At 40.5% G+C, this 26,925-nt stretch overlaps 1 protein-coding gene across 3 annotated transcripts in view; it reads right to left on the bottom strand.

The window, feature by feature from the left end:
• LOC129768662 (uncharacterized) overlaps positions 1-26,925 on the bottom strand; it is a 49,194-nt gene that overhangs the window by 14,775 nt on the left and 7,494 nt on the right. For all 3 annotated transcript variants that reach the window (XM_055770442.1, XM_055770443.1, XM_055770444.1), the window contains exons 2-7: positions 25,268-26,724; positions 24,955-25,198; positions 24,773-24,897; positions 24,503-24,714; positions 19,619-19,878; positions 19,148-19,551 (exon numbers count right to left, since the gene is read on the bottom strand). In XM_055770442.1, the coding sequence (XP_055626417.1) occupies positions 19,148-19,551; positions 19,619-19,878; positions 24,503-24,714; positions 24,773-24,897; positions 24,955-25,198; positions 25,268-26,428 (2,406 nt within the window). In that variant the 5' untranslated portion in view covers positions 26,429-26,724. The remainder of the gene's footprint in view (positions 1-19,147; positions 19,552-19,618; positions 19,879-24,502; positions 24,715-24,772; positions 24,898-24,954; positions 25,199-25,267; positions 26,725-26,925) is intronic.

The raw sequence follows: 26,925 nt of genomic DNA, 5'->3' as shown, positions 1-26,925 counted from the left end.
TTCTTGTTTTTTTTAAATAGTAAAGTTACGAAATTATGATTTTTTATAGGTTCATGCGATAGAAAAATACATTCTTCTACTTCTTCTTCAATGGCACGAACTTCGCCGTCTCAACGTAGTATTACTTGCGTCATGTTTATTAGTACTTAGTTGAGATTTCTATGCCAAATAACACGCCTTGAATGCATTCTGAGTGGTAAGCTCTAGAATACGCGTGATCACAGTGCAAGTTGCAAGAAAGATACATACAGATTGTATTCATATAAACATAGATCGGATAAGTAGAACTTGAGATATCGTGTAAACCAGTTTGAAAAACATATTTCGAGAAAAACGCGTTTGTAGTTAATTGTTATGGCCGTACTAGATAAGATATCGCATCACTAAAATGGCTATAGCTTGGTAAATAATGAGATTTTCAAAAAGTCTCTTCTATGGTATATTCTTAAATGTCTGAATTAGAGAAATATGAAGAAAAAAAAAAGATTTTTTTTTCAAATTTTTAGACTAGAATACCCTCTTAAAGAACGCAACATTGTGCTAATTTCAAATTCGACCGGATTCAGGAATAAGGGTTTATTTTACCGAAAAACACTTGAAGGGACTTATCTCAATCTGCGATTCGTTTCATAAACGCGACGAAAATACATATTTGTAGCGAATTGTAAAGGGCAAATCATTTACAAGGATGTTGAGTTAAAAAAATCTTGGCAAGTGAATGGAACTCCGAAGCAGGTTTTCGCTTGAAGAAAGTTATGGCTGGGTCTGGTAGGACTGGAAGAAAATCTGTATCCTGAGCTTTTACCTACTGCTAGTTTCGATGAATTCCAACTCAACTACTTCAACTAGTTTCGATGAATTCCAACTAGTACTGCTAGCAGCTGAACGTATGAAAATCAACGATCCAGAACGCTTCTAGGGCACTTCTAAAACTCCACCCGCCTTACACACCAGACATTGCATCTTCATATTATTAACTGTTAAGATTCTTGTAAGAACTTCAACATACTGTATAGCATAAGTTCTGAGAGGATGGAATTCTCAAGTTGCATGAAGGATGCTGAAATATTCAGGAAAAAACGGTGCATCTATGATCGAAAAGATGTATGCCTACAAAAATATGCTTTGGGTTTTTTCCTTAGATTCGGCATGAATTTTTATGGACAATATTCAGCATGATTTACCAATTAAGGGTTGTAGGTCAACGGAATCATCGATCACGATGATATTGCAGATGTTTTGTTTTACTAGGTTCATTATAGCCATCAGGCACTACCGAACCTGTAAAAGTTATTGTTATTGTTATTGTTATTGATATTTAGACGAGAAAATTCTGTTTTCAAACAAAGTGGTTGATTTCATTGTCTGATTTTTTGAAAACTCAAACAGCCAGCCAGCTTTAATAAAAATACTCGAGAATAAGCTCACAAAGGGTATTTTAAAATGGATATGAAGATAACGTGGATGGAATTCGGAAGAAAATAATGAGCTCCCGGACAATGTTGAAAAACATCGAAGATTTCAAGACAAATCGTTACCATTGTAATGCTATAATTTTTATCATTAAACATATGGAATAGAAAATAGAAACAAACTTGAAATGAAATTTAAGCGAAAAAATAGAATTTCTTGATTTTTTGCTCAAAACCGGAGGAATGTCCACGTGGACAACAGGGGGAGGGGTATAAGAAATGTCCACGCTTGTCCACGGAGGGGGAGGGGGGTGTCTAAAATCATGCTTTTTCTGTCCACGTGGTATGTGGACAACCCCCAAAGGGATTCAAGTTTTGTGAAGCTTTGCGCATAACGAAGGAGCGTTATGCGGATAGTTGAAGGGAACTGGCCATGAATATATACGGTGAAAATCTGAAATATCTGAATATTTGTTCTAATATTTGAAGGACATTTGTAGATATAAAATAAATCTGACAACATCATCTTAATGAATTGAAACTTATAAACAGTCGAACAAAACAAACATTGAAACATGGCATTAAAAGCACGCCGTAGTTCTCAATCGACGAATTGCACGCCAACTCGATTGGCCTTTGGCAGCAATATCTCAGAATGTAATGGAACATTGTGGGTGTAAAAACATTGGTCAAGGAACTTTGCATGCTTGATATATTCAAAAAAGAATTAGATTATTTTTTATTTAATTTTTTTACAAAAAATTGTAACTCAAAAACTAGAATTCCTAAACAATTCTGGTCAATGAATGACGGTGACCGGAATAAATCGCCACAGTAAACAACTGCAACAGAAACAACCGCTTAGAAAAAGTGTAGTAGGCTAGAAATATTTGGCGCGGGAAAAACATCATGTGCCTCACATTTCTATTATAAATTTATTCTCTTGTTCTCGTTTTTCGAAATTTATTCTGAGGACAATGTAATGGGGACGAAGTCCCCATTTGGCGAGGATAAGGAATCGAGGCGGCCCATGCCGCCAAGATGACGCAATCCGAGTCCACCGCCGACCCGCCGTCGGAAGCGGCGGTGTCTCGCACGCAAACCTGGGATCCACTGATTGCCCGGTTAGTTTGAAACATAGGATACGATCCTTTAGCAATGTCCGACCGAGCTCTAGCGAGCGTCGGACGGTATACGTCTGCCCGGGGCGTTACGTTTGCCTGGGGCGATACGTTTGCCCGGTTAATTCTTGTTTTGAAATACAATACCGCGCCACAATATTTATAGCCTACTACACATTTTATAAGCGGTGGTTTCTGTTGCAGTCGTTTTCTGTGGCGATTTATTCCGGGAACCATGAATGACATGTAGGAAATTGTTTCATTGTTTCATGTTTTCATAAAAAAATACCAAAAATAAAAAAAAACAATTCCGAAAAAATATTTAAAAAATTGAAATTCACTTTTCTCAAAAAGGTTTTTTTTCAAATTCCTAAAATAAATTATGTGTATAGCCCTTACAATTTCCAACCTAGGTTGTGCGGACTGAATCAAAACGGCTGTTAAAAAAGATCCAATTGAAATGTCAAAAGAGATCCAACGATCAGGAGTGTTATTTTTTCTTATGATAATCAACACTATAAAAAGGGTATTGTTATCAGGGGCAAAAATAATTAAAATGAAAATGAACGAGCTACATTTTTCCGTCAATTGTTTAATTAACCATTGCATCTCTGAAAAAGCATCTCAGCCTTTCACTGAGCAACGCATTTTCAATGTCCCCTTTCTTGGACATAACGTTTTTCCGAACGAAATAGAAACAAACGAAGTCAGAGTCACGTAAATGTTTACTTCTGCTTATTTGAAAATGTTCGATAAAAAGTGGAACGAAGAGATGCCAGATGATTTTTTTAAAAAGTCTGTAAAAACATGTGAATGTCTGTTAAAAATGTGGAAAAGTCTGTAAAAGTGTGCAGATCTATAGAAATGTCTTTGAACGTCAATTTTCACATATTCATTAATACTTTGTACATCGCGATGCACGTAAGATTGTATTTTATATATATATATATATATATATATATATATATATATATATATATATATATATATATATATATATATATATATATATATATACATATATATACAGCCATTCCATGCCAAACCGATATAGTGGTTCTCAGATTTTCGTCAAAAGTGGTAATTGTGTTCTTCATCGCAAAACATTAGACCCGTATTTTTTTATTTTTTTCAATAGGATGCTCATTTCCATTTTAGGTTGGTCCAAAAAATCATTTTTTGCGCTTTTTCCCAAAAATGATTTTTTTTTCAAAAAATCATAACTTTTGAACCACTTAACCGATTTAGATAATCGACATATCAAATTGAAGCCATAGAGCTTTAATTGCAGAGAATATGGATCATTTTTTCGTAACTATGGTTAGTAGTCGTTTTTTAATGTTTTCATGGCTTTGGACTAGTGCGCTATATTTTTTTATATTTTTTCTTGAAAGGTGAGAACATTTAACATAAAATATCTCGATATCAAAGATGCTATTTTTTCGTTTTTGAGATATGATTTTTCAAAACTAATCGATGATTCGAAAAACAATTTTTCCTCATTTTTCCCACTACAAAAAGTCATAACTTTTGAACTATTGGACTGATTCATATCATCGACATATCAAATTGAAGCTTTTTTGTTTTTAATTTGTTTTTCTTTGAAAAAATATTACTTTAGCGAAAAAGTTGAATTTTTGTTTTTGTGATTATTGATTGAGTTTTTCATAGTTTTCTCGGTTAAAGATAGAGGGCGCTATATTTGTTTTATGTTTTTTATGGAAAGCTGAGGAATATTTACCTAACATATCTCGATATCAGAGTATAGCATCATTTGTCTTTTTAAGTTATAATTTAGTAAATTTAACATGTTTTAAGTCTTCGATCAATATTCCTATGCGACTAGAATCCAATCTTCCCGCATATCTAAAAAACGAAAAAATAGCATCTCTGATATCGAGATATGTTATGTGAAAAATCCTCAGCATTCAAGAAAAAATATAAAGAAATATAGCGCCCTCTAGTCCAAAGTCATAAAAAAATTAATAAAAAAACTACATTCAATAATTACTAGAATAAAATTAGTTTTTTCGCAAGTTTTTTTTTAAATATTTTGTTAAATAGTTTCAATTTTATATGTCGATCATTTAAATAGGTTCAGTGATTCAAAAGTTATTAATTTTCATTTGTCATTTTTGGGAAAAAGTGGAAAAAAATGATTTTTCGGACCACCCTAAAATGGAAATGGGCACCCTAATGAAAAAATAAAAAATACAGGTCTAAAGTTTTGCGATAAAGTACAAAATTACCACTTTTGACCACTTGGAATGGCTGTATATTAGGGTGCCAATGAATGTATGGAAAAAAACGACCCTAAAATTATAAAAAGTTACCCTATACAAAATGTTCACCACCTCGAAGAAACACCCTATGCCAAATATCAGCTCAATGGGACTTAAGGGAGAGTGTGGCGCAAAGCGGTCAAAGTTTTTTGAAAATCGAAAAATCGAGGAAATCGGGGTTTTCGAAAAAAAAATTGATGCCAAATGTCTTGAAATTGGACGAAACGTCGAAATCTAGTGTTATCTCGAAAAAAAAAATTTTTGTCAAAAATCGACACTCTGGGACTTCATTTTTTTTCGGCATGTGAAACGAAATGTATGGTTCAGGGTACCAATAAAAATAGTTATCTCGGTTTTTCCATTCGGAACTTGCTACGAAATGTTGATTTGCACGATAATATACCCTATGCAAAATATTAGCTCATTCGGACTTCATTTACTGGTGTCGCAGACGTTAAAATTTGAGTTTTTTTAAAACCGAAAAATCATCGGAAATCGGGGTTTTTAAAAAAAATATGTCAAATTAAAATTACATAACACGTCGAGATTTACAGTTATCTAAAAAAAAAAGTTAAACTAAGCTAAGTCCCAAAGTGCCGCGTCTATCTGGAAGCGAGCGGCTGAATACGAAAGGCGGCTCCCACCCGCTACACCTAAGATGGCAGCCCCATCAGCTGGATAGGGACCTTAGGCTAACAACCTACTGTTCACGAAAATTTATCCCGTTACAGAAAACGAAAGAAGAATTCGATCTGGATTATTGGCAACGACCTTTAGCATGAAAATACAGACACGAATCTGAATATGGAACATACTGACCCTTGCCCAGCAGGGCAAACTGGCTCAACTTGCAAGGGAAGCTTCCTGGAGCTAAGCGAAGCCCGCTGGCCAAGCACTGGTGAACACAAGACATCATCCGGGCGAGTCCTGCTTTACTCTGGCATATGTGGTGAACGAGGGAACGAGGGAACGAGTAGTTGAGTCGGATTTCTACTGAGCCCAGGGGCCCATGCCAGATTCAGAACACGGGCTAGGAACCTTACAGTAATCCAGTGCTATGCCCCAACAGATGCTGCCGACCTGCAGGAGAAAGAGAGTTTCTACAGTCAGCTGAACAGTGTGGTTGAGAAAGTCCCGAAGGGGGACATCCAAATCTGCTTAGATGACTTCAAAGATTGGCTCAAACAATACGGACCTTGATCGCGTCCTGGGACGCCATGGTTTAGGAGAGATGAGCGAAAACGGGAAGCTGTTTACAGAATTCTGTGGAAATAACAACATGGTGATTGGTGGATCCCTCTTTCCCCACCGACCAGCACATAAGGTCACGTGGGTTTCCCGCGACGGCCGAATAGAACACCAAATCGACCACATCTGCATCAGCCGAAAATGGAGAAGGAGTCTTCTTGATGTACGCTACAAGCGCAGCGCCGATATTGCATCCGACCATCACCTTGTCATCGCTGAGATACGCCTGCGCGTCGCTCGCGTTCAACGGCGGCAGGAGAAAGCTGGATGTCGTTACGACGTCCGCCGGTTGGCGAACTCTGAGGTGAAAAGGGTATTTGTTGAACAACATGTATCACAAGCTTCGGAGTTGCCCGCTAGTGGATCTGTTGAAGAGCTATGGAGTAGCATCAAGAACGCCTTTATCATAACCAGTGATGAAACCCGCAGCACGCGGAGGGAGCGGATTTTAGATGAAACCTGGAGGATGTTACGGACAGCTGAGGCTTATCGCGGATCGAGTTACAGATCCATAAGATAAGCAATATTTGAGATTATATTTAGAAAAGACCTCCAAGCGAGGTATAGAAACGTTTAGAAAGGACCAATGTAAGGCAATTAAAAGATGTAAGAGCTCAAGTGTTTTGTTAGGCTAGAAAACGCTTGTAGTTCGAAATTATTGCCGGTCATAAATTCAGAATGGACGAATATTTAAATAGCGTCCGGTAAACAATTTAATGCATGCATCATTTAGGATGCATTTTTATTACCCTTTTCCATCCCTAGCTGCGCTCAGCCAGATACACCAGCAGGGTGTAATAAAATAAAAGGATGTTATTTAGAGCGAAGGATGGAAAGGGGAAATCCAAGAATAAGATAGGCGCACCGACGAGGTGCTATAAACTTAAGGTATTTTCTTAGGGTAGTGCAGCCGTCTCAGACTGCACGTTACCATACGCTAGAAGAAGGGACAAGGAAGGTAGATGATCTAAACGAAACCGATATGTTATCGGTTTTCAAGAGAGAGAGAGGAGATGTTCCTCGTCAATCTTAGTTTAAGGAACCATGTATATATTGTGAAATTTTTGAATAAATTTTTTAGTATTGTAACAGAACTCACGCGAAAGCGTTAAAATTTTTCTTTCAATAGAGAAATTTTTCATGGTGGCTCCAGAGAGGAGCAGTGAAGATTTCCAAAGTGGAAAAAAGTGAAACTCGCGAACTCTTCTCGACAGTGGATGCGAGAAGTGATAATTCGCGAAAATTTATCGGCAGTGGATGCCAACAGTGTTAATCGCGAATAAAAAGTCTTTTTCAAAGTTAATTCGCGAACTCTTCAAATAGCAGTGGATGCCAAAAGTGAAACTCTTCTCGGCAGTGGATGCGAGAAGTGATAATTCGCGAAAATTTATCGGCAGTGGATGCCAACAGTGTTAATCGCGAATAAAAAGTCTTTTTCAAAGTTAATTCGCGAACTCTTCAAATAGCAGTGGATGCCAAAAGTGAAACTCTTCTCGGCAGTGGATGCGAGAAGTGATAATTCGCGAAAATTTATCGGCAGTGGATGCCAACAGTGTTAATCGCGAATAAAAAGTCTTTTTCAAAGTTAATTCGCGAACTCTTCAAATAGCAGTGGATGCCAAAAGTGAAACTCTTCTCGGCAGTGGATGCGAGAAGTGATAATTCGCGAAAATTTATCGGCAGTGGATGCCAACAGTGTTAATCGCGAATAAAAAGTCTTTTTCAAAGTTAACTCGCGAACTCTTCTCAGCAGTGGATGCGAGAAGTGATAATTCGCGAAAATTTATCGGCAGTGGATGCCAACAGTGTTAATCGCGAATAAAAAGTCTTTTTCAAAGATAATTTGCGAACTCTTCAATCGGCAGTGGATGCCAAAAGTGTTTCTTTCAACCGAAATAAACATTGTGAATTGATTAAGAAACCGGCAGTGGATGCCAAAAGTGTTCCTTTCAAACGGAGACAAATATAAGTGAATTGACCAGCAAAAACCTTAAGCAGCAGTAGACGCAGCAGCACCAGCAGTAGCACCACCAGAGGTGACAACAACATCCGAGCCAGAAGGCCTCCCAGGACAAGGAGAGAATCGCCCAAGCACCAACACGGAAAGACGGAGATAGGACCGGATCAACAAAAAAGGTGTGATTTTTCCATTTTAGTTTAGTCATGTCTTATCAATTCATTAGGAATAAGAATGGCAATTGCCGCTTGTGCAATGAGCCTGATTCTAGGGACGATTTAGTCGCGTGCGATGAATGTGACCGATGGTTCCATTTGACATGCGCAGGCCTAAATAAAAAACCTAAACAAACAGAAAGATGGATATGCCCCAAATGCAAGACCATAGAGAACGAATTGTTAAGACTTCAAAAAACACAACCAACACCAATAGAAGAGATGATGAATATCCATAGAGAATCTATGCGGGCTCTAGTAGAAACTCTTAAAATTAAGAACGAGGGTAGAGAAGAAACCCCTGATTCAAATAGACTGTTACACCGGCAATCTCTCTTAGACCTCCCCTATTTTGATGGGTCATATAAGATATGGCCTAGATTTAAAATAACGTTCGAAGAAACTACCCTTCAAGGAAACTTTTCCGATTTAGAAAATATAAATCGTTTACAGAAATATCTCAAAGGAGACGCGCTGAAATTAGTGAGCGCTCTTTTAATCGATAAAGCTAATGTTCCAAAAATAATGGAAAAACTAAATCTACGGTTCGGAAATCCCGAAACCATTTATTCGAATTTATTGAAGGAAATGCTAAATGCGAGGAATCCACATTTTGGATCACCCCAAACAATGATTGATTTTGTAACATCGCTTGATTGTTTCGTGACAAATATAAAAATACTAAAACACGATGAATATCTCAATGATCCTAGATTGATTCGTGATTTAGTTTTAAAACTTCCAAACGACTTGCATCATCAATGGATCAAGTTTGTAGCTGATACAAAGAAAACAAGAGATATAATTGATCCATTTATACCGACGCTAGAGGACCTTTATAATTGGTTAAAACCTCAAGAAGAGTTGGCCACGATGCTACAGTCGGAGAGGAAAGAAAAACCTCATAAGAGCGGATATTTGAATACACATGCTGTAAAGGAACAAAAATATAGGCCGAAGCGCCTACCAAAGTGTTTCGCATGCCGAAACGAGCATAAGACATCAGAATGTTCAATTTTTAAAAATATGAACGTTCAACAAAGGAGTGATTTTATTTTTAAACACAGGCTATGTTTAGCATGTTGTAATTATACAAACCACATGGCAAAAGATTGCAGGATCGCAAAGCCTTGTGGAATCGATGGATGCAAACTTAGACACCACGCATTACTGCATAGAGCAACTCAGAGAGATGCTAACCTTAATAATACAGAAAGCGTTAATTGTCATGTAAATAAAGAGAACAAAATACTGTATCAAATCCTTCCAGTTACATTGGGCTGCGGAAAAAAGGAAATTAAAACTTTCGCATTTTTAGACCCTGGGTCATCAGTAAGTTTGATTCACGCTGATATTAAAAATAAACTTGGAACACAAGGGCGTAACAACCCCTTAACGCTGGTTTGGACTAATGGCGAAACTCAGCAAGAACTAGATAGTGAAGAAATTTCCCTAAGTATACAAGGATGCAATAATCAACGTTATAACATACATAATTTGAGGACTGTGTCGGAATTATCTCTTCCCTCACAGTCAATGAATATTCATGAATTACGACGAGAATACAATCACTTAGAAGATATAACTCTCGAAGGATATGAAAATGCTATGCCAAAAATACTGTTAGGTTTACCGCATTCGTTTTTGATAAGCGGTAGGGAGACGCGATCAGGTAAATTTAATGAACCAGTCGCACAGAACACTAAACTCGGATGGGTTTTGTTCGGGCAAACTAACGAACATAAAAATATTGACAAGGAGGACCTGGATTATGCTGAGCTCGTTTTAATATATAAGGCTCAATGGGAGTCATATCCCAAAGAAATGGAACTCTTACAAAATAAAATGAAAATTCATAAGGGAAGTGAAATTCGAGCACTTAGCCCGGAAATTTGCACGGATGGAATAATGAGATCAAAGGGACGTATTGAGAACGCTAACTGTTTACCAACTTCAGCCAGAACACCTATCATTCTGTCCTACAAGCATTATGTGAGCACTTTGATATTACGTCATTATCACAAAAAATATCGACATAAAAACCTGGAGACTGCCATAGCGGCAGTGCGACAAAAATTCTGGATAACAAACATCAGAGTTGCTATTAAGACAGTTAGAAGGAAGTGCCAATTTTGTAAAAATATGTCTGCGGAGCCACTTCCTCCAATGATGGCAGCCCTACCACGTTCTAGAACTACACCATATTGTAAGCCATTCACGTATACAGGCACAGATTATTTCGGCTCTTATGGCGTGTCTATTGGAAGACGCACTGAAAAACGTTGGGGATGTTTGTTTACTTGTATGACAACAAGAGCAGTACATCTCGAATTAGCACAAGATATGAGCTCAGACTCTTTTATTATATGTTTCCGAAATTTACAATATCGTAGAGGTAAAGTGCAAGAGTTGTTCAGCGACAATGGAACTAATTTCATTGGAGCAAGAAACGAATTTGAGAAAATTCTTAGAAGGCTATCAGACGACGGAGTCAAATGGCATTTTAATCCTCCCGCTTCACCGCATTTCGGTGGAGTATGGGAAAGAATGGTGAGAGAAGTTAAAAGCCTTTTACCTCAAAAACAAGAAACCATACCAGAGTATGAACTTAGAACCATACTAACCGAAGTTGAATTCCTCATTAACAATCGCCCGTTAACGCATATTCCTTTAGATACAGAAGACGATGAGGTTTTAACTCCTAATCACTTTCTGTTAGGTTGCGCTGGTGAAGCTGTCATTACGATCGACGACGTTTCCAAAGCAGAAGCAACTCGTCAACACTGGAAAAGAGCGCAATCAATTGTTAAGGGATATTGGAATCGGTGGATAAAAGAATACCTCCCAACCCTAACTAAAAGAAATAAATGGTTGGAGAAGACTAAACCTATAAAGGTAGGGGATATCGTGGTTTTTGCCGATGAAGAAAAGAAAGGTAAATGGCATAAGGGCAAGGTGATAAGAACAACAACTAATATGGATGGGCAAGTTAGATCCGCTACCGTGGAAACAATTAAAGGTGAAATTACTAGACCAGCTGTAAAATTAGCAGTATTAGATGTAAGTAAGAACAATGAAATCGAGAGCTCAAAAGATACCACTATTTCCTCACCACCTCTTAACTTTGTTGGAGTAATTAAAAGTGCCCCAGGGAGTAAAGAGGAAATTAAGGGACCGCGAAATCCTCAAGAATGGGGAGTAAGAAAAACGGTTAACATCGAGCATGTAAAAGAGCTGGCGTCAAAATTGAAACCGAAGCCACAAACAAAAAAGAAAGTCATAGGTAAAATAAGACCATATACCGGCACGATACAAAAGGCTATCGTAACCGCAATGGCAATTCTAGTACTGGTAAATTTGACAAATGCCGTCAACATCCAGCCTATTGAGGAAGGGGGTTTAATGTTTGATCATGTTGGGTCATGTATAGTAAAGCGAGGAATTTGGAGGACAAATATTGTATCCAACTTAATTCCTAACGACGATATTTCTATGCTAGACTCTATTCATTCGAACTTAGAAAGAACCTTGAAGTTCATGGGGAATGTAACTCAAGACAGCGCTTTGACAGAACTTGTAATGTCGATAGAACGACAATGTAACAATGCAAAACAAGAAATAAATTTTTTATCACGATCAAAAAGGAGTCGTGGAATACTTGGGTTTTTGAAAGACCTGTTATTTGGGAGTAATGATGTGGAAGACGAAGTACAGTCTTTGCGTATTCACGAAGAGCAAAAACTTCATGATATCTCACAAACCATGAGACTATTGAATCAAAGAAGCAAAAATATGGGAGATGAATTAAGCGTAAGAATTCGTAGACTAAATGAAGGAATGTTATCTTTGAAGGGAAAGTATTCCGAAGAAAGAACTAATATATTCGCAAGAAAATGTTTTGAGACCACAACGTTAGCTTTGCAATTGATTGATGGCATAACTCGAAAATACAGGATAATTAAGACTCACCCTTTAGCCGAAAATGAAATGCAAAAGGCAATTCAAAATATAAAGAAGCAATTACCAGAAGGATACTCAATCCTTAGAGACCCACTTGCAGTTAAATACAACATTAAAATTGAAAATGGAACAGTAAATATAATAATGGAAAATGTAATTATTAATAAGGAAAACTTCGAAGTATTCAATGTAATCCCTATTCCTGAAAATGGAAGTGTTATAAAAATAGATCACCATGTAATAGCAATTAATAATAAACATGAATTTTTTTACCCAGATGGAAATTTAATAAAGCTTAATGAAAGTCATTATGTGGTAAATCAGCCAGAATTAACCAGAGTTCCAGATTGCATAGCTGGAGCATTACTTCATGAAACGATAAAACAAAAATGCTCAACAAAGATGATGGAAGAACCATACACCATGTTAACAAAATTGAATAAGATCAACTCTATATTGTACACAACGAGCGACCCTAGCAAGATAATAATCCATTGTAATAATGTAGCCATGTCACCGCCTTATAAGAACGCGATCATAGAACTGTTCCCAGATTGTAAGATCCTAACAGAAAAAACTATTCGTTATGCCCAAATATCTGGACATAACGGGGAAGCTAGAATATTTTTTAAACCTATTCAGAAACTACCATATGTACTAGAAAAACCAAACATAAATGAAAATTTGAATACAACTATCTCGAGTAGAAATCCATATGAAAAGGTAGATATAAAGGATACAGTAATACCTGAAGACGATTTTATAAAAAAGAAACACGTATATACATTTGGAGGTACCATAACTGTTATTTCAATGATTATAATAGTAGGAATTTACGTATACATAAAATTAAAGAGAAGAAGTAATAGACAAAATAATAGAAGAAATGATGATCCGCCTTCGTTATTAGACATGATACGGCTAAATAGAGTTCAGGAAGAATCAAGAAATATTCCTATTATTTTAAACCGTGATAGTTGTCTATAATTGAGTAAATCTATGTAGTAGATTTACGGAGTCCGGAATGTTACGGACAGCTGAGGCTTATCGCGGATCGAGTTACAGATCCATAAGATAAGCAATATTTGAGATTATATTTAGAAAAGACCTCCAAGCGAGGTATAGAAACGTTTAGAAAGGACCAATGTAAGGCAATTAAAAGATGTAAGAGCTCAAGTGTTTTGTTAGGCTAGAAAACGCTTGTAGTTCGAAATTATTGCCGGTCATAAATTCAGAATGGACGAATATTTAAATAGCGTCCGGTAAACAATTTAATGCATGCATCATTTAGGATGCATTTTTATTACCCTTTTCCATCCCTAGCTGCGCTCAGCCAGATACACCAGCAGGGTGTAATAAAATAAAAGGATGTTATTTAGAGCGAAGGATGGAAAGGGGAAATCCAAGAATAAGATAGGCGCACCGACGAGGTGCTATAAACTTAAGGTATTTTCTTAGGGTAGTGCAGCCGTCTCAGACTGCACGTTACCATACGCTAGAAGAAGGGACAAGGAAGGTAGATGATCTAAACGAAACCGATATGTTATCGGTTTTCAAGAGAGAGAGAGGAGATGTTCCTCGTCAATCTTAGTTTAAGGAACCATGTATATATTGTGAAATTTTTGAATAAATTTTTTAGTATTGTAACAGAACTCACGCGAAAGCGTTAAAATTTTTCTTTCAATAGAGAAATTTTTCAGAGGATGATCCACGAGCGGGGAGAAGCGAAAGCTGGCATTGAGCGAGCGTGAACCAGAGCGGCTAAGACAGACGTCAACGATACGCCGAGCTGGAGAAGGCTGTTAAAAGGGCTTGTAGACGGGACAAGAGAGCCTGGACCAACTTCCTAGCTGAAGAGGAAGCCGCAGCCGCCAGTGGTGATATCCGCCTGTTGTACGACATTTGTCGCCGCCTTAGTGGTGTTAGGATGAATACGAAGATGCCGCTGAAAGACAGAACTGGTCAGTTACTGATAGATCGTACAGACCAGCTTAAACGATAGACTGAACACTTTGAGCAACTCTTTCGAGTCTCAAATGCCGGTAACCAAGAAAACCAGCAGCGCTGCACCCGTAGTTCGTCGCATTAATCGCGTAAACTCCGATGCGCCATCGCTGTCTGAAATAGAAGTGGCAATCAAGAACATGAAGTCCAGTAGAGCGTCAGGAATAGACTGTATTTCAGCCGAGATGCTCAAAGCTGGCCCAGCCGTGTCAGATGATGCATCAGCTATTTAGCAATATATGGGAAACCGCAACTTTTCCGGTGGACTGGATGCAGGGCATTTTTGTTAAAGTCCCTAAGAAAGGAGACCCAACTGAGAGCGGGAACTGACGCGGCATCATGCTGCTTTGTGTTACTCTCAAAGTACTCTGCAAGGTAATCCTTAACCGGATTCAGGAGAAAATCGACACTACTCTCCTGCGGCAGCAAGCCGGATCCCGTGCCGGCCGATCATGCGTGGACCATATCGAAACGCTCCGTATTATTTTGAAGCAGATCAACGAATTCCAGGACTCTCTCCAGCTGGTGTTCGTTGATTTTGAAAAAGTGTTCGACCGACTCAACCACGAAAACATCCTGGGCGCACTCAGGCGTAGAGGAGACCCAGAGAAGCTAGCCAAAACTAAATCCATGGCAGTGAACACTGACAATACCTCTTGCTTCACAGTAGCGGGACAAAGAATTGAACAGGTGGAAGCGTTCCAATATCTAGTCAGCCAAACAACGCCGGATGGTGGTACCAAGACCGATATAGCCACACGGATCAGAAAGGCCAGGGCTGCCTTTGAAGGGCTACGAAATATATGGCGCTCAAACCAGATCACTTTACATACAAAAAGCCGAATCTTCAATTCAAACGTTAAATCCGTACTGCTGTACGTTAATCGTTGCCTGCGATATATAATTCGAGCATGGTGGCCTCACAACTGGATATCCAATGTGGAACTACATCGTCGATGTCATCAGCGCCCGATAGCTACAGAAATTCGCAAACGTAAGTGGAAGTGGATCGGACACATCTTAAGGAGAGGAGCAAACGAGATCGGCAGAGAGGCTGGATTCCACAAGGACAGCGCAGAAGAGACAGACCCAGAGGCTCGTGGCGGCGTAGCCTTACCAATGATATCCAAACTGTTGATGCCGATCTTACCTGGTGGCAAGTGAAAGCCATGGCAGATGACCGTCGACAGTGGAGACTTGTGACACCGTCCCTTTGTTCCGCCCAACAGGCAGACACGGATCAATAAGTAAGTAGGTACTAGATCTCGACGTTTCATGCAATTTTAAGACATTTGGCATCAAAAAATTTTCTTCGAAAATCCCGATTTCCTTTACTCCCTCCTCGAAAGCTGAAGTTTTTTTACACAACATATCCAATAATCCGAGATGTGTTCTTTTTCGTTTTTAAGTTGTGATTTTTCAAAGTTAGTCTAGTTAGTCTCCGTTCAATATTTCGTTGCGACTATACTAGATCTATGCAATTAGTATCCGATTTATTCGCTAGTGAGGATTTTTTTCAAAGAAAACTAGCTAAAGTGCTTTAATCGGTATGTCAATCATCTGAATCGGTACAGTAATACAAAAGTTATGAATTTTTGAAAAAGTAATTTTTGGGATAAAGGCGAGAAATGATTTTTTGAAACATCGGTTGAATTTGAAAAATCATAACTTAAAATCGAAAAAGAACACATATCTGATTTTGAGATATTTTATGTAAAAAATCCTCAGCTTTCTGGAAAAAATATTAAAAAATGTAACGCCTTTGGTCCCGAGACCACAAAAACCATAAAAAAACAAATACAATCAATAATAACGGAAACAAAATTTGAATTTTCTGTAAATGAAGTATTTTAACTGGCGAGGTGATTGGTTTCATTTTGATATGTTCATCATTAAAAATCGGTCTAGTAGTTTAAAAGTTATGAACTTTTGAAAAAAGTAATTTTAGGAAAAGTGATTTTTCGGACCATTCTAAACGGAAATGGTCACCCCAAAGAGAAAAACAAAAAAAAATACAGGTTTAATTGTTTGCGAGAAAGAACAATTCCACCAGTTTTCACGAAAACCTGAGAACCAATATATCGGTTTGGCATGGAATGGCTGTATATTAAAAATACTGTACAACGGTCACGTTGAAATGACATTTTTTTTGCTTTTCTTTCTTTGCCTGGTATTCTATTTACGTTGTGCATGTATCGATGTTTGAGTTCACGGTAGGTAAACAATGGATCCGTCCATTATTGGTGTACTTTTTTGCATCAGAAATCAAGTTTTCGTTTTACTTTATATGGACGTTAAAATAAGATTGTGTACGCGCGCAACGAGATCCATGTCAGGGTGGAGTAGTACTGATGGAGTGAAGTCAGATTCAATTAGGAGGCAGATTTGTATTCATTCGTCACGTCAATTAGAATAACCATTTGCTAGAATAGTTTATCAGTCATCCTCGCTCTTAACGCTCGTCAGTTCATTTCTAGTCAATTCAAGTCATGTTGACGGCGAATGCCGAAGTAGTCCTAGTAGAAGCGAAGCGACTGAGAGGATAGTCGATTTTTATGCCTTCGAATATGTTGGACCCCGAAGTTGCTCCCGAACAAACAGCAAACGGAAAGGAAGTGTGAGACTGTAGCTTGACGTGACATGACAGCTGCACTTCTCATCTGGAACCAATGATGTTTTATATTCAAAAGTCTACTGCAGGAATAAAAGTTTGTAAAAAAAAGTTAAAAGTTAAAATGGCAGCTCTGATCTTTTCTGACAATCAGTAGAATGAACACTCAAAAGAACACTTTGTCATATGCAGTTTCATTCTGTCACTTACTATAAAATAAATTTCTCACGTCAACCGATACGAGTCTCGGAATGGAGTGAGAAGAATTTCGTGATGGTGACGTGATAATTGTTGTTTAAAGTCACACGCCAACTGATTAGCAGGCTATGGGTCATCGAATTCTACGGATGTCACCATTGTCAATGTCATCAGTGAATCAAGGTAGGCAACTCGATGACAAGCTTGGCCTCAATGTAGTCGATAATAATGGTAAATCTCAGATAAAATTTCAGTAATTCCTTCGGTCAGTTTGTATGCAAGTTGACGCAATTCTTAGATAAGATTGCAATGTTCAATGACATTCCAATGAATTTTTGCGATTTTTGAGCTACTCCATCAGTAATATCTCCGGACATAGCCCCTCGGATTATCACTTACTCCAATGCAACCGGATCTTCTGCGAAAGGGCTTCTAGTAAACGCATCATCTTTTGGATTGATAATAGGACTGCCTCAAAAAACCAAGATTTTTCAAGGCAAGGAAAAACGCGGAAACACAGAATGCATAGCGCACGTCCAAGTCATTCTATGTTTCTCTGCTGCTGGGGAAGTTGGGTTGACAACTCACAAAGGCACAAACGCACACACAAATCAGCATAAACAATGGCGAGCGCAAACGGCAAGAACAAAACAGCAATCAGCGGGGATCAAACAAATAAAACAGAAAACCTGGGGAGCAAAAAAAAAACAAAACACACACACAACTGGTTGGTTTAACTCATTCCAACAGAATTTTATTTGCTGTCAAAATTTTCTCGCTTTTCTTACGCTAAGTTAATGAAAGTATACATATATTTAAATCAAACACAAGGTTTTGTTTTTATCTTACATCCTATCCTACAATATGTACGGTACTCTTCTTAAAGGGTTCGAAAGATTGTCAGTTATGTAAAAATGGTTATTACTTTTGTGTTTTCTTTTTTTTTGTGGAAGTAAGGATTAACATGCATCGTTTGTTTGTCTGATTTCATTCTCCTAGAAGGCACTTACAAGCTCTGTTTCATTCAGTGTTCCATGTAAGCAACACACAAATGCTTTATTAAGGCAATGCTCACTACTTACTTTTTTCTGTCATTTAGTTTTCTTTGTATTAAATTGTTTCTTTTTTACAAATAAATTAGTTACCTTAGCCTATAGCTTAGAAGGAGGGATAAGCCCTGTTTGAAAAATTGGGAGGATTGGATTGGCTTGTAACGAGCGCGCGCCATCCGATTCACAACGCGCACTTGTTACGAATGTTCCACTCGGGAAAGAAATGGACGGAATGCTCAGAATCAAGGCTTTTTTCTCTCTACGCGCGCAGAAGTCTTATTTAATCTTTGGTTTTTCTGTTATTCAAATATGAAACAAGTTCGTCTCGCGCAATTGTTTGTTAGTGTTAATATAAGGCACACTCTATCCTTTTTCATTGAGGGCAAGATTCTGGCTTCCGTCGTTGACCTTTCGGGAGTGAATTTCTCATTTTTTTAGATCTGCAGTAGTTCAGATCTCTCTTCTGGTGAACTTTTTTTTTGTTGATTTTGATCGCATAAACATTGTTTCTACGTTTAGTCACTATCAGTCTCTCAAATTGCCATTTTTTGTATCTTCATAGAGTGTATGGTTGGGATGATTAGAAGGATAGGAAATTCGATGGCTCCTGAATCCTCTCTCAGTAGAACGTTTCTTGTTCCGAAGAGGAATTAGAAGAGGAAACATTTCTACACGATGAGGCTAACTTCTTGACGTTACTTACGGAAGTTGGAGCACCACTCGAAGCTGTTTTGGGTGTGCTCGTGGCGACAGCGGACGAACCGCCGGGCGATGGACTAATCGCCGGTGTCGAGATGGTTTTCGAGATGTGCTTACCGTCACTCATCTCGGCCAGGTGTAAACCGAGCTTGGAAGAAGCGGAATTAGTGGCAATGTTAGTGGAACAACTGTTGAGCACACTCGGGGCCATTACTGTTAGTGGGTTACCGCTGGAATCGATCGAGCTCGAGCTCGAAGTAGCTCCACTGGCGGAAGCACGCGATGAAGCAACAACAGAATTGGTGCTGCCCTTGGCCGCGGCCATCGCTGCGGCGCGTGCTTTGTACAGCAAATTGTTCTGCTTCTCAACCATCGACAGTTCACTCACCTTGCTGAGCAGTTGTTCGTCCAGCTGTTTGAGCTGATCGTCAATGGATTTGCGCTGGGCGTCGAAGTTCTTCGCGTCGTAAATCGTCGTGTGTTCGCTACCCGCTCCAAAGTTGGTACTGTAGTTAGAGCTGCTGCTGGGCGAACTGTAGCTATTGTTACCGGTCGTCTGCAGATTGATCGAGCTCTGCTTAAAGCTCGGATTCGTCTGTCCGTAGTTCGAGGCGAAGCTGGACGACGGATTCTGTCCATAGGTAGGATCCAGAAGCGAGGCTGTGGTCGTCACATCGAACGAATTATTCGACACATCGTACGAAACCTGCGAGTTGTACGCTCCCAGTGGATTCAGTGCGAAGCTATCGTTAGATAGGTTGTACGATCCGTAGGAGTTTGTCGAACCATATACTGTGAGAACCCGAGGAGAGAGAAGCGTTAGTAATAGCGGCGTAAAACATCAATTGATTTTACCTACTTTTCTGTCCTTGATACGCTCGAATCATGGCTTCCTTCTCCGCCAGTCGGTTCTCCACCAACTTGAGACGGGTTTGCAGTTCTGTAACCTTACGATTGGCCGCATGGGCCTCGTCTAGGTAGCGAATTTTCTCCTGCTTTGCTTCCGCAATTATGCGCTCCGTTTCCTGCGAATTGCGTTCCATTGCCAGCTTGGCGACATTTCGTACGTTCGATTCCTCAAGATTACGTTGCTCCAGCTTGGCACACTCAGCTTCAAGTCTGTAAAAAAACAAATACGTAGAATTAAATACCATCTAGATTTATCTGCCAAACTGAGAAATATCCGTAAATATTCGATTTCTTTGATATTTGTGCAAGATAGGGTCCATAGACGAAATCTATGGAATTTAGTACAAACACTAGATTTCTACGGATTTTTGTTTTCAGTTTATATTATTCCGCTACCTTCACATTCAAAGTACAAAGTAAAGGGTACAACGTTTAAAATCCGCACAAACAAAATTAATCCCAAAATTCGAGTTTTCATACGATTATCACTAAATTTAGTGAAAAGAAACAATAAAAGTTCGTTTTTGGATCATTCATTTAATTTATTTCGCCTTTATATTCGAATGCACGAACCTTAGTCCAAAACCCAGCCAAAAGGTTTTGCACGATCTCAGAATCGACAGTTTTTTGCATTTTAACTCATGTGTACTTCGCTCTCCGCAAGTACAAATCGCATGCCTAACTAAGAACTTTATGACGAACTTCGGCATCTTCTGTGTCCGGAGGTTCTCGGGAACATCCAACATATCCTTGCCATTACACACTGTTTGCCTGGAATCTGGTTGAAGTTCGCCTTCACATATGCATCGTTATCCATTACGCAGCAGTGTGGTTCCGTTAATTACAGGTCGTACAACTTCCGGACATGGCTGCTTACGACCGTATTCTTTTTCTCGTCTCGGATTTGGGGACTTCTGAACCTTAAAAGAACGTAGTCCAGCTCGAGTTTTGGTATTCTGCACGAAAATCTTGCTCACAGGCAACTTTCAAGCCACATCTCGAACTGAGGCGCTCGGTTTTCGTTTAAAGGTCCCAACCACGCGTTGTGATCGTTCTCGTTGACCTGACGGCTTTTTTCCGTCAGACGTTCTTCGAACCGTTTTATGATACCAAACACCGTGGAATTCGTGATTCCCAACTTTTTTTGCGATGGTACGATGCGACAGATTCTCGAAGCGCTCGTGCAAAACACAGAGTGAAAACAATACACATCAAACTATTAGCGAATTTGTTTTTAAAACTGAGTCAGTGCCAGACTGACGCTTTCTTCTTCTTCTTCTTCTAAATCGTGGGACTTTGACAATCCCCACTGTCAAATGGCACAGCACACTTGCTATAACGCCAGTCAGTTTTTCATTGGGAGTAGCTTTTGTTTATTTTCGTCTTGTCAAAAGGTGCAAAGAGCGGTTTAGATTTTCATTTTGATTTCTTTGAGAAATTTACAAATGAAAAACGCTTTCAGCTTAACGAATGCGGTGGTTTGTTGATGTGCGTTCTATAGTCTGATTTGTTTATATTTGCTACGACAAATGTACAGTGTCGACGTCTGGTGGCGATATTAGTGCTTGGGAGGTAAATTATTCTCTATCAGATTTGAAGGGCCAAGTGCAGTGTAAACATATAAAAGTTTGAATGAAAATTTTTACTTCATATTGTTTGATTACCTAACAAATGTAGTTCTGACACTCACTTAACCATTTGTCGATGCATTTTCTGTTCGTTCCACACATAATTACTATTATAATATAAAAATCATCATTAGACACACTTTTCGTTCAATGTTTCTGCAATATTGGAAAAACCTTTTAGTTCATCACATAAAATAAATATTCGATACGTTAAAGTAAATTTCAATTCATAATTTTGATTTTGAAAGGAGGTTTATTCCACCTGAATATCCATCATTATTTTCGCCTCCCAAGCACACGTATTTTTTTTAAATTCTTTATTTGAGAGGTTTTCAGCCTCCTGGGCTGGTTCGCCTCTTTATCGACGGCATTGCCGCAAGGTTTCGTTGGGAACAGATTGCACATAAAATTATCACATATAAATTGGACGTAAAAATTAAACACATATAAATCCTTTTGCGAGACATGACTTAACAAAGAACTTGCTGTTTGCTTGTTGGACCAGATGGCATGGATATCCTCGGACCATGGCTCTAGGCCAGTGGAGAGGAAGCCGTGCCGTTGAAGATGCCGACGTGTTCTTATTCCCTTTCATCGTGGAGGGGAAGGAACAAGGATCTTCTTGACTGATCCATTGTTCAGACGCTAGATCTTAAAAAATAGTTCGGCATCTTTTAGGTAGCAGACAAGCGCTGCTACTCTTGCTGGATCGTCCTTCAAGATGTCTCTTACACTCCCGCTGATTCCATGCAGGTTTCGCAGATCATCGAATTTCGGGCAACCACACAAGAAGTGCACGACGGAGTTGTGGATTTGGCAGAGGTCGCAGAGTAGATGGAAGGGTCCTCTATCGAATCCGTGTGAGACCGAACAGTGACCAGTCCTCAATCTGGACAGGATTCGTTGTTCTCTCATTCCTTTAACATCGTCAAACCTGACAATCGTGCCCTTGACTTTTCTGAGGAACTGCCCCCTCTCTGCAAACCACCTTTCGGTCCAAAAGGTGCGGAAAGAGTTGGTGATCCACAACTTCACATCGTCAAGCGGCACATCCCGAGTGAAGAACGGTCTGGTGTTACCGATACCGGCAAACCGGTCGGCCGCTTCATTCCCTGCGATGCCGTTGTGTCCGGGGACCCACATGAGCACAATGTCGGGCAATATGTTCTTTCTGATGGCCTGTACCCATGGATGTTTGGACCTGGTCGCACCGATGGCATCAATGACGCTTTCCGAATCGGAGACGACCAACAACGGCTTGGAAGATGAAGTTGTAGTTGCCTCGAAGATGCCGGCCACTTCGGCCGAGAAGACCTGGCAGATGTCCACGATTTTCTTGCTGGAAATTAGACTATTATTACAACCGCTTACCCCAAATCCTACCAAATCCAAGACGGTATTTTTCTGCTATGATGGCCTTGAAATATTCTAGCAGACCGGTCGCGCTCGCTCCGGCTCGAAAGTTGTTCCTGATACCGTTCTCAACGTGAACAGTTGCGAACCTCCGGGCGTTCGCACCAAACCAGGATTGTTTTGCCAACGGGGGAAGGTTGGAATTCGCCACCCGCTGCAGAATCGTGTTGCTAAGGGCGGCTAGGTGGGTTCCATCCACCACCCCCCTACCCCTGGTATTCGTAAAAAAACTAGCAGTCCTGGCTACGATCGTCGAGTCTATGATAAGATCGAAATAAGGTTCACCAATTTCAGCGCAGATAGAGGCAGGTGGTGTTGATGGCAGGAGGCCGGAGACAGTCCGTAGTACCTTGTTAAAGATGGGTGCCAGAGTTTTTGAGAGTTTAAAATCGGTGTCAGAGTTTTTGGGAGCCGGCCAATTCAGCTACTGATGATAGCTCTGGCCACCAGTAACCGAATCTTCCTGTTGTTTCTCAGGTACATTTTGGAAATAGTTTTCAACAGTTTCAACCAGGTGGCATAGCTCTCCTTAACTACCTCCTCCTCGATATGGCGGGGGAAGCTAGCTTTATAGTCGACCAACACTTCAAGGATCTCTAACGATTTGCGGCGAAGGATGTAATCTTTGTATACCTGGACTCTGCAGTTGGGACCCTGATGCCTGTGTCCGCATATCACCATATGACTGCTGTTCTACATTGAAAGTTTGTATCCTCACTAGGCCGCCCACCAGCCGATGGTGCTGGTAGTTACCTGTATCCCAATGTGAATGCTGTCTGCGTAGACGAACACAAACACTCCCAGCGATTTATGGCGGAGAAGTACTCCTGTCTCCTCTCCAAATCTCGAGAACTGATGTTACCTATTTTGACTTCAAATGTTCGGCATGTAACAGAGTTGTTGATAAAGTGAAGTAGTTTACCGTCAACACCTTAATCTTTCATAGAGTTCAGCACTAACGGGGTCCATATTCTGACGTACGTCTTTTCCAGATCCAGTGCTACCATCTCCATGTGCTGACAATTCCTTTTAGCTTCGGCTATCACCAGACTGTCTGTTCGCCATTCTTTCCAAGAACTTGGATAAACAGGGATCAAGGAAACCGCATGCACTCTACAGGTCGGTCAAGATGTTGAGAAGAACGAACGGTCCAAGTAAGGACAGTTGTTTCAGCATCTTATAGCCTATACCGTCAGGGCCAGTTAACTAACCTTTGGCGGAACGTAGGTCGACGGAAAATTCCTCGATTGTGGACCACCGAGGTGCTGATCGAAGTGGTAATCGCTGCCTGTCGATGGCTCACTGAGTGTTATACCATCCATTTGAAGTAGGGGGTTGTGTGGCGTCCTCTTCTCATTCAGCATGTTTACTCTGCGCTAAAGATCCACAGAGGACTGGTTTCCCCAGGTACATTGATTTTGAAGTCTGTGTTAGGGAAACCGTAATCGGGCCAATCAAAACGAAGTAGTTATGGCGTTAAGATAACGCTTGACATCTCACAGTTATTCAGATGTTTATGTAATGAAAAATAACATTTTGTTCATCGTGATAGATGCGTAGAAATATATCCCTATCAATTCCCTATCAATTGATGTAGACATCATTCCGATCTATCATGAAATGTTCGAGTTATAAGCATTCGAAATCTTTCATTTTTCCCTGTACGTTCTGTGTTTAGATTTTAATTTCACCCCCCTTTACTCCGGTTAGACGTAGTCCCTCTTCAAAATATTAGAAATGAATGGAAAATCTATAGAAATTCGAACAGATGGTCATTTTATTGTCACACTTACCTCATTATCTGTGCGTCCTTCTCACGCAGCTGCCACTTGAGATTATCATTTTCGCTGTTCGTACTGCTGCCACTTCGGTTCGGTAAATCGCTCTCGTAATCCATGCGGAGCTTCCTTTCCGCCTGTTCTCTTCGTTCACTGGCATTCTGGAGGGACTGGAGCGCATGCTGCAACTGGGCACAGCGCTCAACGTACACTTGTTTCTGACGGCACTGTAAATGAGAAACATCAGAGCCTTTCTTACACTACACCACACTTCCAACAACTTACCTCTTCTTCCAGCCGTTTCAGAGCTGTATCAAGCACGTTGATGTGAATCCGTTGCTCCTCCAAGGTGGCATTCTGGGCCTGCAGTTCGATGCATTGTCGTCGGTTTGCATCCACCAGCGATTTATCTGCACAATAAAATTTATAATTTTCATATTTTTTTCATAAATTTATTTCTGACTCACTCTGCGTCACCAGTTGCGAAATGAGCACATCTTGCTGCGTTCGACCGAGCTGATGATCCGACGAGGACACAAGCTGATTCTGCAGAACTTCCACCTGGTCCCGGAAGGCCCTGTTAAGCTCCTGCAATCGTCTGCAGTCCTGTTGCAGTCGATTGCGGGCTGCCTTCTCCAAACGCTCCCGCCGTTCGCAGGACTGCACCAGTTCCTCGTGTACGCGATAAATATTGGCGATCTCCTGCTCCAACTGTATCGATGAATCAATAACAAAATCAATTATCATTTGTCTAGCATTTCGACCCAACTGTAAACCTACCTTCTGACTTTTAGCAACCTTGAGGTAGCAGCTGTTAAGCTGCTGCTTCAAGTGCTGATTTTCCTTGAACAGTGCCTCCACCTCCTCGGGATCGATATCAACAAGCCGGGTGAGATCAGGTTGACTCTTGCTCTTGAGCTTAGCATTCGCCTGGGAGGCTGCCGACTCATCCGTCGATGCACTCTGTCCGGTCCAGTGTTGTCCATACTTGGGCGGATCTCGTAGGTCCGTATTCTCGGAAACGCCCGAATCCCGTGTATTGGAATCGCTTCGATTACGGGGCAGCATTTTTACCTCCTTGGCGAGGTGCTTCAGAACGTGACTCTGACTGAGGTATTCCTCGGGAATCTCCGCAATTTCCTGCATCGGATGTTGAGACTCCCCGTAGGATCGCGGCCGTTCCTTCTTCATGTACGGGGGTGGGCTGGAGAATTCACCGTTCACCGTGTACATACTGTCATCGTGGATGATGAACGTATTATACGATGACTGGGAGACATCCATCGAGGAACGATTTGAGTTTGGCTCTTTGAGAGAGTTCCGATTCGAGTTGTTTCCGACCAGGGAATTCCGGTTCGATCCATCGTTTCCGGCGTTGATGTAGGCATGGCTACTGTTGGGCGTCGCGTATCGCGTGGAATCCGACGACCCATTGGCGGAAAATTTGTCCGGAATGTAGCGACTTTGGAGTTCGTTCACAGGCGTTACGCTACCCTGCATGTTCTCCTCGCCCTGCGGTTCGACACGTGCATGTCGGAGTACGTATCGTTCCTCCCTGGTTAGGTTTTCAGTCGATGTCGATACGTCCGTATCCGATCCGGACAAGCTACCACTAATGGTCGAATACTTTGGCACAACGCCAGATGACGTTTGAGTCGTTTGGCTTTGCTGCTGCGCTGTTGCCTGTTGTCCGCCACCAGTCGGCAGTTGGTGTTGCTGACCACCACTTGAAGGCAACATTGAACAGCCGGAGGATGTCACCAACATAGCTGGCCGCAGTGTCGGTGGCGGAGGGATCTGCGGCTGACCAGAGCCTGTCGATCCCGCGTGACGTCCGCTGCTAGCACCGTTTGCAGGCGAGGAAGTCTTGCTGTTCGTCGTCTGGGGACCCGCCCCAGAGGACGAGTACTGTGGGTACCTTAAGCCGTGTGGGTGCGACATTCTGGGGGTACTCGGGGACACTCGCTATGGGCATTCACTTGTTGTATGGAACTGTTTGGGCAGCTGCAATTGGGCAGGATGGGTGGTATATTTGATAGTCTCACCAGGGGACGACGGAACGTTTTCGATTTTGTCTGATACAATGTTTCACAGCTCACGTTTGGGGGTTGGTAATTTCTGTAACCTGTTTTCGTACTTTTTCTACTCAGGCACCTTATTTGCGGGTTTCACTTTTTTATTTCACACTTGGAATTACTCGTTTACTAGATGTTCTCGATCGATAGCAATGTTTCCATCTGAAAAAGAAAAATATATATATTGAACAACTGTAAATTTCAATTACACTTTATCTAGAACTGTCAGAAGATAATTGATCGAACAGAAGACAGTAGATACGAAATCAGATGTTTCAGCATATCACAAGCCGTTTCGCTCCAATTGTGTGGGTAGACCTTGTGTTACAAAGATCACCGACAAGTGAAGCCATTCATCGACCC

Source organism: Toxorhynchites rutilus, chromosome 2 (assembly GCF_029784135.1).
Source record: "Toxorhynchites rutilus septentrionalis strain SRP chromosome 2, ASM2978413v1, whole genome shotgun sequence".
In the NCBI taxonomy this organism is placed as follows: domain Eukaryota; kingdom Metazoa; phylum Arthropoda; class Insecta; order Diptera; family Culicidae; genus Toxorhynchites; species Toxorhynchites rutilus.
Note: the sequence above shows the minus strand (reverse complement) of the source record. Positions and strands in the feature narration are given on the sequence as shown.